Source organism: Leptinotarsa decemlineata, unplaced genomic scaffold (assembly GCF_025532065.1).
Source record: "Leptinotarsa decemlineata unplaced genomic scaffold, Ldec_3_MD MMD2_P_RNA_scaffold_9, whole genome shotgun sequence".
In the NCBI taxonomy this organism is placed as follows: Eukaryota; Metazoa; Arthropoda; class Insecta; order Coleoptera; family Chrysomelidae; genus Leptinotarsa; species Leptinotarsa decemlineata.
Window position 1 is genome coordinate 3,092,250 of NW_027412536.1, and position 12,042 is coordinate 3,104,291.

Sequence of the window (12,042 nt, forward strand, 5' to 3'; positions counted from 1 at the left end):
TAATTATTTTTTCTAATAATTTCAGAGGACAGGAGGTTAGAGCTATGGGTCTATAACTATTGGTTTCACCGTCCGGTTTGCCCTGTTTAAGTAAGCACAAAATCAGCGATTCTTTCCACTCTTTGGGTATATTACCCCCCCCCCTAAGTATTTCATTAAATGTTTCTAATAATTTAATCTTGAATATTTCAGGTACATTCGTAAGCATGCTGTAAGAAATTCCGTCTAACCCTGGACTTGTTTTGGTTTTCCTGCGTTGCAACGCGAGGTTGAGTTCTGGGAGAGGAAATGGATCCGAATCTGAGGTTCCTATTTGTAAAGTGAACTCTGGAGATATATTACATATAGAGAGTTTGTCTTGAATTTCTTTAGCAACTGTACTGTTAGGTAATTTCTTGTTATTACTATATGTGACTGAGTTATTAGCAAAGTTTTTTAATGTTCTCCAGACTTGAGAAATATTACTTTCCCTACTTAGGGTGGAGCAGAATGAAATAAAACTTAATCTTTTTTTTTTTAAATCTACGAGTTTGGGCTATGGTTTTTTTTATTATTATATAATTTTCTAGAGTGGGGAATTGTTTAAATAATGAGAGTTTATCCCTTCTGATTTTGATTTGTTCGTCACATTCATTATCCTACCACGGATTCGAAGGTTTTTTTTGAGTGAAAGTGGTATTTTTTTCTGGTATATTAGTATCTGCAGCCTGATTTAGGATTGTTATTAGTTCTTCGTATGTGTATTTCTATGTTTTCCTGAATTATTATTGTTGTGTTCGAACTCTGAAATATTTTTTTGATATATACACATGGTGGGATAATGATCGCTGTTACCGCAATCCTCCAATACCCTCCAATGACATTGAAGGGCGATTGGGTTTGATACAATTGTGAGATCTATTGGGCTATTATTATTTTGGGAATAGAAAAACCTTGTGGCACTTCCATCATTTAATATTACGAGGTCATCTCTTTCTAATATATCGTGAATAATTTTACCATTTTTGTTAGTATAGCTACTACCCCACAAAGGATGGTGTCCGTTCATATCCCCCATCCAGATGATGTTTCCTTCTAGATTCCCCAGCATGTGGTTAATTTTATTAATGTTAGGCATATTATTGCTAGTTATGTAAGAATTAATTATATTAATGTCCTTAATTTTTGTTATCATGAATTGATAATGTTCTTCTTGTTCGTCCCAGTTTATTTTAATTTCAGTTATTTTGATATTATTTTTAATCAAGGTAATTATACCTCCGAATCCATCTTCCCTGTCTTTCCTGAAAATATTATAGTATTTAATTTGAAAGTATTTGTCTTTTTTTAACCAAGTCTCGTTTAATATTACTACATCTGGGTTATGTTTATCAATTAATTTAATTAGATTATCTCTGTTACTAGTTATGCTTCGAATATTCCATTGATGGATTATCATTAATGTACTATTCTTGTTCCCCTGTAGTTCCCCTTTGTTAGATTGATTTAATTAATTAGTATTCATCCTGACTCGTTTCGTCAGGATGTTGGGAATTTTTCAACCATTCATACGTGTTTAATAAACTAATTATTTTTGTTTTAATACTTTCGGGAAGTCCCGAAAGTAAATCTTTCATTTTTTTAATAATATTATATTCCTCGTTCGGATGATGTAAAACATTAAAAGTAGATTGAGAAGTTCCCGCTTTTGTGTTAGCAGTCCTGTTGAGCATGACTCCTGTTTTGGGTTGTGGTATTTGTCCATTTGGATATAGAAGGTATTCGTTTAAGTTTTGCATCTCATTATTACTGTGGACAGGTTTGGAAGTTTTGATTGTTTGCGAAAAGGTTCTTTTATTAATTGTGTTTGTATGGTAGATATGTCTTCTTTGGGAAGTAGTAATTATGTTGTTTGGAGGAGGTTCTGATCTATTTCTTAGGGTAGGGAATTCAGTTATACTGTTAGTATTAAAGTGGTTATTTTTTGGAAAGAATTGAATGGCTTCATGAAATGAGAGGTTTTCCAGACTCATTTTTTCTCTGATTTTTTTCTGCCTGTCAAATTCCGGACATTCTTTACTGAGAGTTTTGTGATATTCACTTTTACAATTGAAACATTTTACAGACTGACATGAATTATAACCCTCCTCATCCTCGTGTTGTTCTCCGCAGCTGTGACATCTGCGTTTTCCCTTACAGTTCTTTTTAGTATGTCCGTACATGAGGCAATTAAAACAATGGGTGACTGGCAGAATGAAAGGAATAATGTTGAAGCTCATGTAGCAGATTTCTACATGTTTGGGGAGATTAATGCCTTCAAAAGTAATTTGAATAGTACTAGTTGCATGATATTCTATTATGTCCCCTTTTACCACTTTCCTGTTCATTCTCTTAACACCTAAAACTTTATATGGACTTTTGATTAATTTTTTTAAATACTTCTCGTGAATACCCTCTGAGATTCCTCTAATAATTCCCTTACATGTTACCCTATTATACGGAATGAATGTTTGATAACCTTGCTCAATTGTTAAATTCAATCCCTATCTTATTTTTTCCCTTGTTTCTAATTCTAATAATATGATTAAGTTTCAAATCACATATGTCTTTTGCTATCTTTAGGTGGTTGAATCGACCAATATTGTTGCCTGAGGTCCCGTTGGCCTCTACTATCACCAGATAAGGTCCAAGGTCGTTTTCTTTGTAAAGAATAATTTCTCTTTTTTCTTCATTATAATCGTCCTCTGTTTCCTTATCTGATGAATGAGTTGCCTTTGAGTTACTAAAACTCATTATTTCCTCAACTTCCCTATCATTAAGTTCGTCCAAAGTAATATTTTCCTGATCCTCTTCATAATTCAAGTTTTTATCAGCCGGCAAAAACGATTGTTTTGTGGGTGGCGGGGAACCGCCACCCGAATGAACACTCATGATTATAAATTAGCTCAAACTAAGAAAATATTTTTTTCTTTTATGTTTATAGAGAATGAAATTTTAGATTGAGAAAATGTGAAAAATTAGTAGGAAAAGAGCACACCTGAATCCAACTTCGTCGCAAAAACTCCTGGGTAGACAGCACGATGCAAACACCTCAACAGTCAAACAACGAAAGATCGAGAGCAGTTGCGCTTGATATTTCTAAGGACTTTGACCGTGAAGATGATCATTGTATTTAACAGATTTCCTGCCTGGAGAGTTATGGTAGTGAGGCCAAAAATTAAAAAAAATAAAAGAAGCAGAATTCTTTTCAGAAAATCTAACCTTAATTTTTAAAAGTAAGTTGTATGGAAGTCGATATATAAACTAAAGTTTAAATCTACATAATAGACTAGAAGTAATAGTTATGGAAAACTATAGGAAAGGAAAAAACAATGAAGAACCTTTAGAAAGGAATAAAATCCCAATTGAAAATCTTCCAGAAAATTTTTTATGGATGCAGGTATGAGGTGAAATCTTGGAGAATATCTCAATTTGAGATTTTAATTTTATAGGTAAGAGGAGGCAGCAAAATCAGAAACCTTCTCACTCACGCCCTCAATGAATTTCCTAATATAAAACATGTAGTATGGACAGGATTTGGACCATCTGTTGGAAAATGTATTACATGTGCAGAAATCATGAAACGGGAATGTAACAATTCCCTTCACCAAATAACTAGACTGTGCTATAGAAGGTTTGTTTTGGGAAAATGAGCATTATAGATATATAAATAATTTCTTTCCAGTGTCGATGAATATTGGGATCCCTTACTTCCAGAACTTGACCAATTAGTGGTTAAACGCAAGTTACCAATGATACATATATATCTGTCTGAAACGCCAATTGATACTGAGGAATTAGGGTAGGTAAAATATGTTATTATCTAATGGAAATTGCTCACGTTTTGGTTGTGCAGTGCAAGAAATTATATATAGACGATACTGCTTGATTCAGTTCTGTATTACTATCAATTGTTCTGAAAGACATAGAGAGTGGCACTTTTAATGATAGATATTTGTTGATACTGTCACCAAATCAAATATTTAAAACATTAAAGTTATTCAAAAATGTTATGTGATACTCCATTTTAGTTTCTTCGTTAAGAAGATTCAGATACCCTCACACATACACACACACCAAACTGGTATCTGATAATTAATTAGTTATAATTCAAGTTAGTCACAAATTTTACGTTAGGAGAATTATCTTGACTAGCATTTCTTATAACTTAAATCTTATTGTGACAAATGCATGAATATTTCTAGTGAAAATTATTGACTATATTTATCTTAACAGATTTGAAAATGGATTCAGACTATTTCTCAAATATAGAAATTTTCAGTCTCCTTTTTTAAGTGAATCAAAGCTGCCAAGATAATTGTAATCATTGATTAACTTGGGCTAGTGTTACAAAAGAGTAATAAAGACACGGTTATCTTTAGGTTTGATGTTATTGTCAGTGTGCTGAGTTAGAGAATAATAATCTAATATTTTCTCAAAAACAAAAGTCACTAAGAACTATTGAGTTCCAGTAAAGGAAATAAAGGGGTCAAACTGTTCACTAGATAATCTCAATCAATTTATTTTTTTTCAATTTTCAGGTACCAAGCTCCAGGGGTTTACATTCCACAGAAATCAAAGAACAGCAGTTCTTTCAAGAGTATAAAACCAAATGACAAAAAATTTAAAAACTCAACTCCCAAAAGACAAGAAAGTAGACAAAACAATTCAAGCAATTTAACAGCTGGTAGCAATACTGTGAATGGAATAAATGATAGATAGAATTGAAAAATTAATAGTTTTGATTTTCTGAATTCCTTTTGCTTTTGTTTGCTAGAGTACTCTCCATTGGTGACAGATTGGTTTGATACAACAGGTTTGTTGCAGTGTTCACTCACTGGAGCAAAGAATATAAAATTGGGAATTGTGACTAATTGACCAACGGTCAAGTGAGTCTAGTTTCTGTGTTCCAGTTTCCACATTTGAGAAAATATTTATTGATGGTGAGTTATTCAATTCTATTTGATTATTCTGTAAATTACCCGAATTCTTAAATCTATAGATTTCTAAACATTCTTGAAGATTGAGTTTCAGACTTTTCTCTTCTAAATGTTGGAACACGTCGTATTCATGGTTGATCTCATTTCCTTCTGCTAAAAGGTGGTTTGCAAATGTGGAATTGGTCTTTCTATTTATAAAACTACTTCTTTGCTCTTTAATTCTTCATGTGACCATGTCATATTTGGGTGAACCGAGCAATAATATCGCCCGTTTTTCAAAAAAAGAATGCGTAGACATAGCTTACAGAACGAATAAATAGTCTAAGTGAATTTATCAAAAACAAAGACAAAATTTCGGTAATAAACAAATAGAATTGAATAACTCACCGTTAATAAATAATTTTTCAAATGTGGAAACTTGGTACAAAAGTTCGGGTAATTTAATTCATTACAAACTCAGGTACACATAAAACATATTAAATGGCCAGGAAAAACTGGGGTACTTGAATATGTAGTTGGTAGAAACACGCCCAAAGAAGCCATTGTATGGCGAAACATGTGTTGCGTTTTTGTGAATCACAATAAAGTTTTTTTAATACGTCTGATTTTTCTGTTTTTTATTACCTGTATGCGATAGTTTGACGATTCACTAAGTAAGTTGAACAATATAAATAAAATCCAAATGTAGTTGGTTCAAAGGATACATACACCACTAAGGGATTGGCTGTCTTTTGTACATCACATCACATTGACAATAAGCTCAAATTTATTGAACATATCAAACAACTTGAAAGTAATAGTAATTACGACCAAGGTGTCATTCGATTCGTATTTTTGCCTAGAAAGTTTAAGGAGAGGTCCGAAAACGCGTCGATAAAAGTTACAAAAGTTATAAACAATCAAGTGAAAAAATTAAATGGGGCTTTAGTTTTTTCTTAATATTTCGGAAAATTTTCAAAATTTTAGAAATTTGAAAAAAGATTTGAAAAGATCAATGAATTTGCGTAAAAAAAGTTCCGACTCCCGAAACTGTATCTCGGTTATTTATAATTTTTACAGAGCCCTCAAAATAGAGCCAAAAGCGGGTAGTCTGGCTTTCGCGCGCCTCTCGTCACTCCGACATAAAAACAAAAAAAAATTAAACATATTAAATGTAAATAGTTAGGAATGAAAAAATTCATGTAACATTGGGATACGCAGTCAAAAAATGTTTATCCCAATTTTAACGTTAATTGATAACTTTTTCTGAATTGAAAATTAATATAAAAATCCCTATAATTATTGAACTAAAACCCTTGCATTTTTTTTCATTGGTGAAGTTATCCTTAATAGGCAAAAAAATACAGTGTGACCCATTTTTAATGGAAACACCCCCCTTAAATTATTTGAAGTTGTAAATCGATTTTGATAATTTTTTTTTTAAATGTCAAGTACTAAAAGGTCTACCTTGGGACAAAATTTGAAATGTTCATTAAAGTTTCAGGGCATACTACGATATTTTTTCTTGGTCGAAAATCGGGATTTTTCATTAGCGATTTTTTTATTGAAAAAATCACTACGCCACTGGATTCAGAGTGCCTCTAAATAGGTGTGACCAAAATTTCATGAAAAAATATTCATTATTAACAAAGTTATGACAACTCAAAAATTCGAAAACACACAGCTAACAGTCACAATATATCATTTTTTTATGATTTCAACAATAAAGTGCCGCCAGATGAAATAAAAAACAAAGAGCGTAAATATTTTTAATGATAAAAACGGAATTAAATTCACACAATTCATCTAACAATGAAGCAAAAAATTTTAATAAACGTAACTAATAACTAATTATTGAAATGTTTCGATTCAGTGCAACAATTAATTCTAACTCATATTCTAGTAGCCTCTACTAATCCACCACGTATTTCGATACATGTGTCGTAGCGCTTACGAATGTACCTGATTACGTTCCTTAGTTCTTGAGGGCTAATATCTGCACATACCTGTCGAATTCTTGCACAAAGTTCATTTCTATCTCTTGAGCGGTTTTTGTAAACCTTTTGTGTGAGAAGTCCCCAGAGAAAAAAGTCCAAAACTTTGAGGTCTGGAGATCTGGGTGGCCACTCTATAAACGGACTACCACGGCCTATCCATCGGTTTGGAAAATGTTCGTTGAGCCATTGCCTCACAGCTCTGGTATAATGAACTGAACACCCATCTAACTGGACAATTAAATTTGATCTTTCATTGATTGGCAGCTCGTGAATAGCATCCCAAAACTCTGTGTTTAAAAATTCTAGAAACCTCTGCCCATTAATGTTTTCCTCAAAAAAGAAAGGACCAATAATTCGTTCGTTCAATATCCCACACCAGACCTTGATTTTTTGGGAATACTGGCTTTAACAGTTTATTACCCAGTTAGGATTATCCGCTGCCCAATAGCGACCATTCTGTGATGACACTACTCCATTTGTAGTGAAAGTGGCTTCGTCGGTATATAAAATATTTTTTAGTAAATTTCTATTGTTTAAATATTCCCCTTGGGCCCATAAACAATATTCCAGGCGTCTTGCTTCGTCGCCTTCTTGAAGTATGTGTAAAAATTTTGGCTTGAAAGGTTTGATATTCCTCGCCTTGAGACATCTCCGAATCGTTTCTCGTGGAATATTCAAATCTAAAGTGGCATTCCTTGTACTGGCATTAGGATTATTTCCGAAATAATCTAAAATGATTTGATCATTCCTGTCATTCCCGTTTCGTCTTTGTATAGGATTACTTTTTAACATCATTTTTGATACTGTACCAGTTTCATTGAATATTTTATTTACCGTACCGCAGCTAATACGAGGACGACCTGAATATCTCTCATTAAATACTTCACAAACCTCTCTAGCACTTCTAACGTCATTTCCCGAAAGGCGTACAATTTCAATTTTCTCTCTTACGCTCAATCTTGCAGCCATGACACAAAATAATTCGAAGAACTGTAAGGTGAATATTGTTGACAATAGTACACTTAAATCTCTCACAAGTGTCAAACTGTAATATCAGTTCCATGGCAACTAAGATTTAAATTGAAATATTAGGTCTTAGTTATAGTTAATTTGCGTGAAAACTTGAATGTAATTCCGTTATTTTCATTAAAAATATTTACGCTATTTGTTTTTGTTTTTTGCATCTGGCGGCACTTTATTGTTGAAATCATAAAAAAAATATTTTCGGCTATATCTGTTGATATAGGGTGTTTTTTGTGACTGTCCCGACAGTTGTTCTTTGAGTAAAATTCTTTTGTTAGAAGTAGCTGTAAATAAATATGTGATTGGTAGCGGTTCTTCTTCCATTCCACTGCCGCAAGAAATCGCAAGGAAGAAGGCATGCATTAATGTACAAAACGATGACGAAATGTGCTTCTTTTGGAGTATTATTAGCGCCTTGTATCCTGTAGCAAAAGATCCACAAAGAGTGTTAAAATATCCATATTATTCTACAGTTTTGAATACTACAGGGCTAAATATTCCAATAGACTTTTATCAAATTTCCAAATTTAAAAAACTTAATGATATTTCTATAAATGTTTACACTTTAGAATTGAATCAAGTAAATGAAAGATCATTTTATGTAGTAGTACCTGCCAGACTCACGACAACAAAATGAGACAGACATGTTAATTTGTTATTAATTCAAGACAAATATTTTCCAAAATTGAATGATTATGAGGATCTACCCATTAATGATGATGACGAGACTGAAATTGAATTTCATTATTGTTGGATCAAAGACATGTCCTAATTATTGAATAATCAATTGAACAGAAAGGGGAAATTTTTTTTTTGATAGATGCCTCAATTACTTTTCAAATCAGCAAAAATTGAATGATCATACTGTTTTGTGCGAAAAAGTGAATGACTGAATTTTCCTTTCCTACATACGATTATGTGGAATTTCAAAATTATGTATATAAACAAAAATGTCCGTATATAATTTTTGCTGATTTTGAATCATTGTTGGAAAAATGTAACGAAAGCATATCTAACAAAACTACAAAATACCAAAAACATATACCTTTCAGTGCAGACTACTACTTCAAGTGTTCCTATGACGACAGTCTTTCTCATTTCAAAAGCTATCGAAGTGAAGACTGTATGAAATGGTTTGCCGATGAGTTGACTGATATTGTAAAATTTGTTGAATCAAAAATAAAGAATATTGAGCCGATGACAATGCCTTTAATAGTATCGGTACTGCAACGACTTGTCATATTTGCGAAAAACCGTTCACCCCCAAAGATGTTATCGTGTACTATCATGACCATTATACGGAGGCGTTCCGCGGATTTGCGCACGAAGCCCCCTGTGATGTCAATTTTCGAGAATTATTCGTGGTACCCATTACTTTTCAACACCGAGTTACCATCACGAGAAGAATTCTATGATAAATCAAATGATGAATACATTACAAATGAGAAATATGCTCACGCACAAAATGTGTGGGAATCATTCGAAATTACAAATTTGGGATCGTATGCGGATCTATATTTGAAAACAGATATTTCATTACTGACAGACGTTTTCGAAAATTTTCTTCAAAAAAGCATGGCAACTTATTGGTTGGACTCCGTGTGGTATTAAACTATGCCTGGATACACGTGGGATGCCATGTTGAAATAAACGGAATGTAAATTACAAATTTTAAAAGACATTGACATGATTATGTTTGTAGAAAAGGGGATAAAGGGCGAAATGTCGGTTTGTTCAAATAGATAATCTGATGCAAATAATTAATATATGGAAGCTTACAATCTCGAGAAACCTTCAAAATATCTTGTATATTTAGACATTAATTATTTATATGGGTGGGCAATGTTAGAATTTTTACCTTACGATGGTTTTCAGTGGGTTGAAAATTTTTATAAAGATGTTTTTTTTTAAATATGTGTGTACATGTTTGTAAATATATGTATATATGTAAATATATACAAATGTATATTTATTCGACTAAGGCAAGCAAAATTGCCACATTTTTTATTCATTTTTTAATTATCATTATATATATCTATATAAACCTTTACCTTTGTATATGCAAATATTAATTTTTATTTAAGCTTTGATTCCATAATTTTATTCATAAGTGTTCATACTGTTTTTTGTAAATGTAATCATTGACCTAGCATATATACGCTATGTATCACAAATGGTGAATAAATATTATCATTATTATTATTATAGAAGCCTTAGTGACGCTGTACGTCACTAAACGTACGTAAAATTCTTTACCTTGATCGGTTTGTAAATTTTTTGGACAACGTTTCGTACGTGTCAAGATATCTGCAAACGTTTTGGTAATTTCCTCTACCGTTTTCGATTTCAGTGGTCGAGTTCACACAAATTTCGAAAAACAATCTATAACGACTAGAATCAGTTTGAAATTTCGATTTTGGAGAGCGAATGATATCATCTCAGCCAAGTTAATTTGCCATAAGTCATATATTCCTTTGATAACTGTACGGCGTCGAGGATAATGTTTTCTAATTGGTTTATGTAGTTCGTTGACAAGTTGAATCTTGTCTTTGGAAGTCATGAAGACTGATGGTGAAGATGTGTGAACTCGCTCTTTTATTAAAGTAATGTTTAAACTACATTTTGTATCTTGTTGATTTCCTTGATAGTAGAGTGTACCTTAGCTATATTCGAATTTATTTCGGTGATTTGTTTGGAGATGTTACCTTGAAATTTTGTTAGTTTTTTTTTACTTGGGTTATTTATTTTTCGTGTTGCTTAGCTAGCTGATATATAATTGAAGCAAGTTCTTTATCGGTTCCATCCACATACTTTTTATTAGCAACATCGTAATCAGTGGTGGGGCTCTTTACATGACACTATCTGATGTGTAATGCAACAAACATTCTCCAGAGGGCGTTGGCAATTTTCGCTTTCTGTTGTTGTCGCTACAACCAAACTTATCGATAACCATTTTGAAAATGATAATGTATTGGGGAACGTAGTGTATCTCATAGAATTATTTTTGCCTCTTTGAGTTCATTCAAAATGGCAATTATTTCAATGTTGTGTGAAGTATTTCCTGCATTTCGAGAGTCTATCAATAATTTGAGACGTTCGCATAGCTCGTTGGGATCGTCCCAATAAATGTATTCATTTACCATGTTTTCCACGATTTTCTGCTGTAGAAAACAACGGTTTGATTATGTTAGTATACTTGTATCCCTGAGTGCCTTTTAGATGCTCAGCGGAATTCTTGTGAGCGGTCGATAAATCCAAAATCTTTTTGTATGATCGATTTCCTTTTGGCCTAGATATAACTGATTTTTTTCAGCTGACTTTTTAATTGTTTACAGTTTTTTCCAGGGATTTCAAATCAATTCACATCAGCTGTCGCACCCCTACGAACGAAAACCCTCATAAGTTGAAACTTATGCGAGCTAAGGATTAACTAGGTCTTACCTTTTAACGTGTGATTCCTAACACGGGTTGGACGATATCAAGTGAAAATCGATCGTTCAGACTAGAGCTTGAACCACCGACCAACACGAGTTGGTCGGTGGTTCAGTTCGAGTAAGTGAACAAAGCACCCACGTCGAACCGCCTGGCTACCGACCGACAATATTAGACAATGAAAGTCAGATATAATGAAATGCAGTTTCAAAGTTCTAGGCGTAAACTCAGAAAACAAAATTTCAGAGTGAAATAAATTTGAGACAAATTATTAGATCTCTAGATCATCAACTCGTTTGGGAATATGAAAAGAGGATATTATCAAAATGACTGTTCTCGAGACTCTTACTAACGTAAAAATTTTAAAAAATATTGAAAATTCTCATAGGAGATACAGAGTTTACTTCGTCAACATCAATGACAGAGTTTATTTCAGAAAACAAGAAAAACATAAAAAGTGAAAAAAAAAATCATCTGAAATCTTTGAGATGAATAACTTTGTCAATAAAATTGTGTTTGTAATTTGTTTTGTATGTTTTTGAGGAATGTTTTTGAATCGCTAGGTATGGACTCGTGCCACTCCTTATGTTCAGAAAGCACTTTTCAAAGGTAAATCAAATATAAAATAAGAATGATTTCTCATTAAAAATGAT

The 12,042-nt window shown here is 32.7% G+C and overlaps 1 protein-coding gene across 1 annotated transcript; it reads left to right on the forward strand.

Annotated features, from left to right (window-relative positions):
• The first annotated feature begins 3,229 nt into the window (after positions 1–3,229).
• Positions 3,230–5,563, forward strand: LOC111514629 (ribonuclease P protein subunit Rpp25). Its single transcript, XM_023170883.2, has 4 exons — positions 3,230–3,418; positions 3,471–3,652; positions 3,704–3,820; positions 4,560–5,563. The coding sequence occupies exons 1-4, from the start codon at positions 3,323–3,325 to the stop codon at positions 4,738–4,740; spliced, it is 576 nt and encodes a 191-aa protein (XP_023026651.2). The 5' UTR covers positions 3,230–3,322; the 3' UTR covers positions 4,741–5,563.
• Positions 5,564–12,042: the final 6,479 nt, after the last annotated feature.

Coding starts and splice junctions, on each gene's coding strand:
- LOC111514629 (XM_023170883.2), top strand. CDS start 3,323: ATGGAAAACTATAGGAAAGGAAAAAACAATGAAGAACCTTTAGAAAGG. Junction 3,653..3,703: donor ACTAGACTGTGCTATAGAAG/GTTTGTTTTGGG, acceptor ATTTCTTTCCAG/TGTCGATGAATATTGGGATC. Junction 3,821..4,559: donor ATTGATACTGAGGAATTAGG/GTAGGTAAAATA, acceptor TTCAATTTTCAG/GTACCAAGCTCCAGGGGTTT.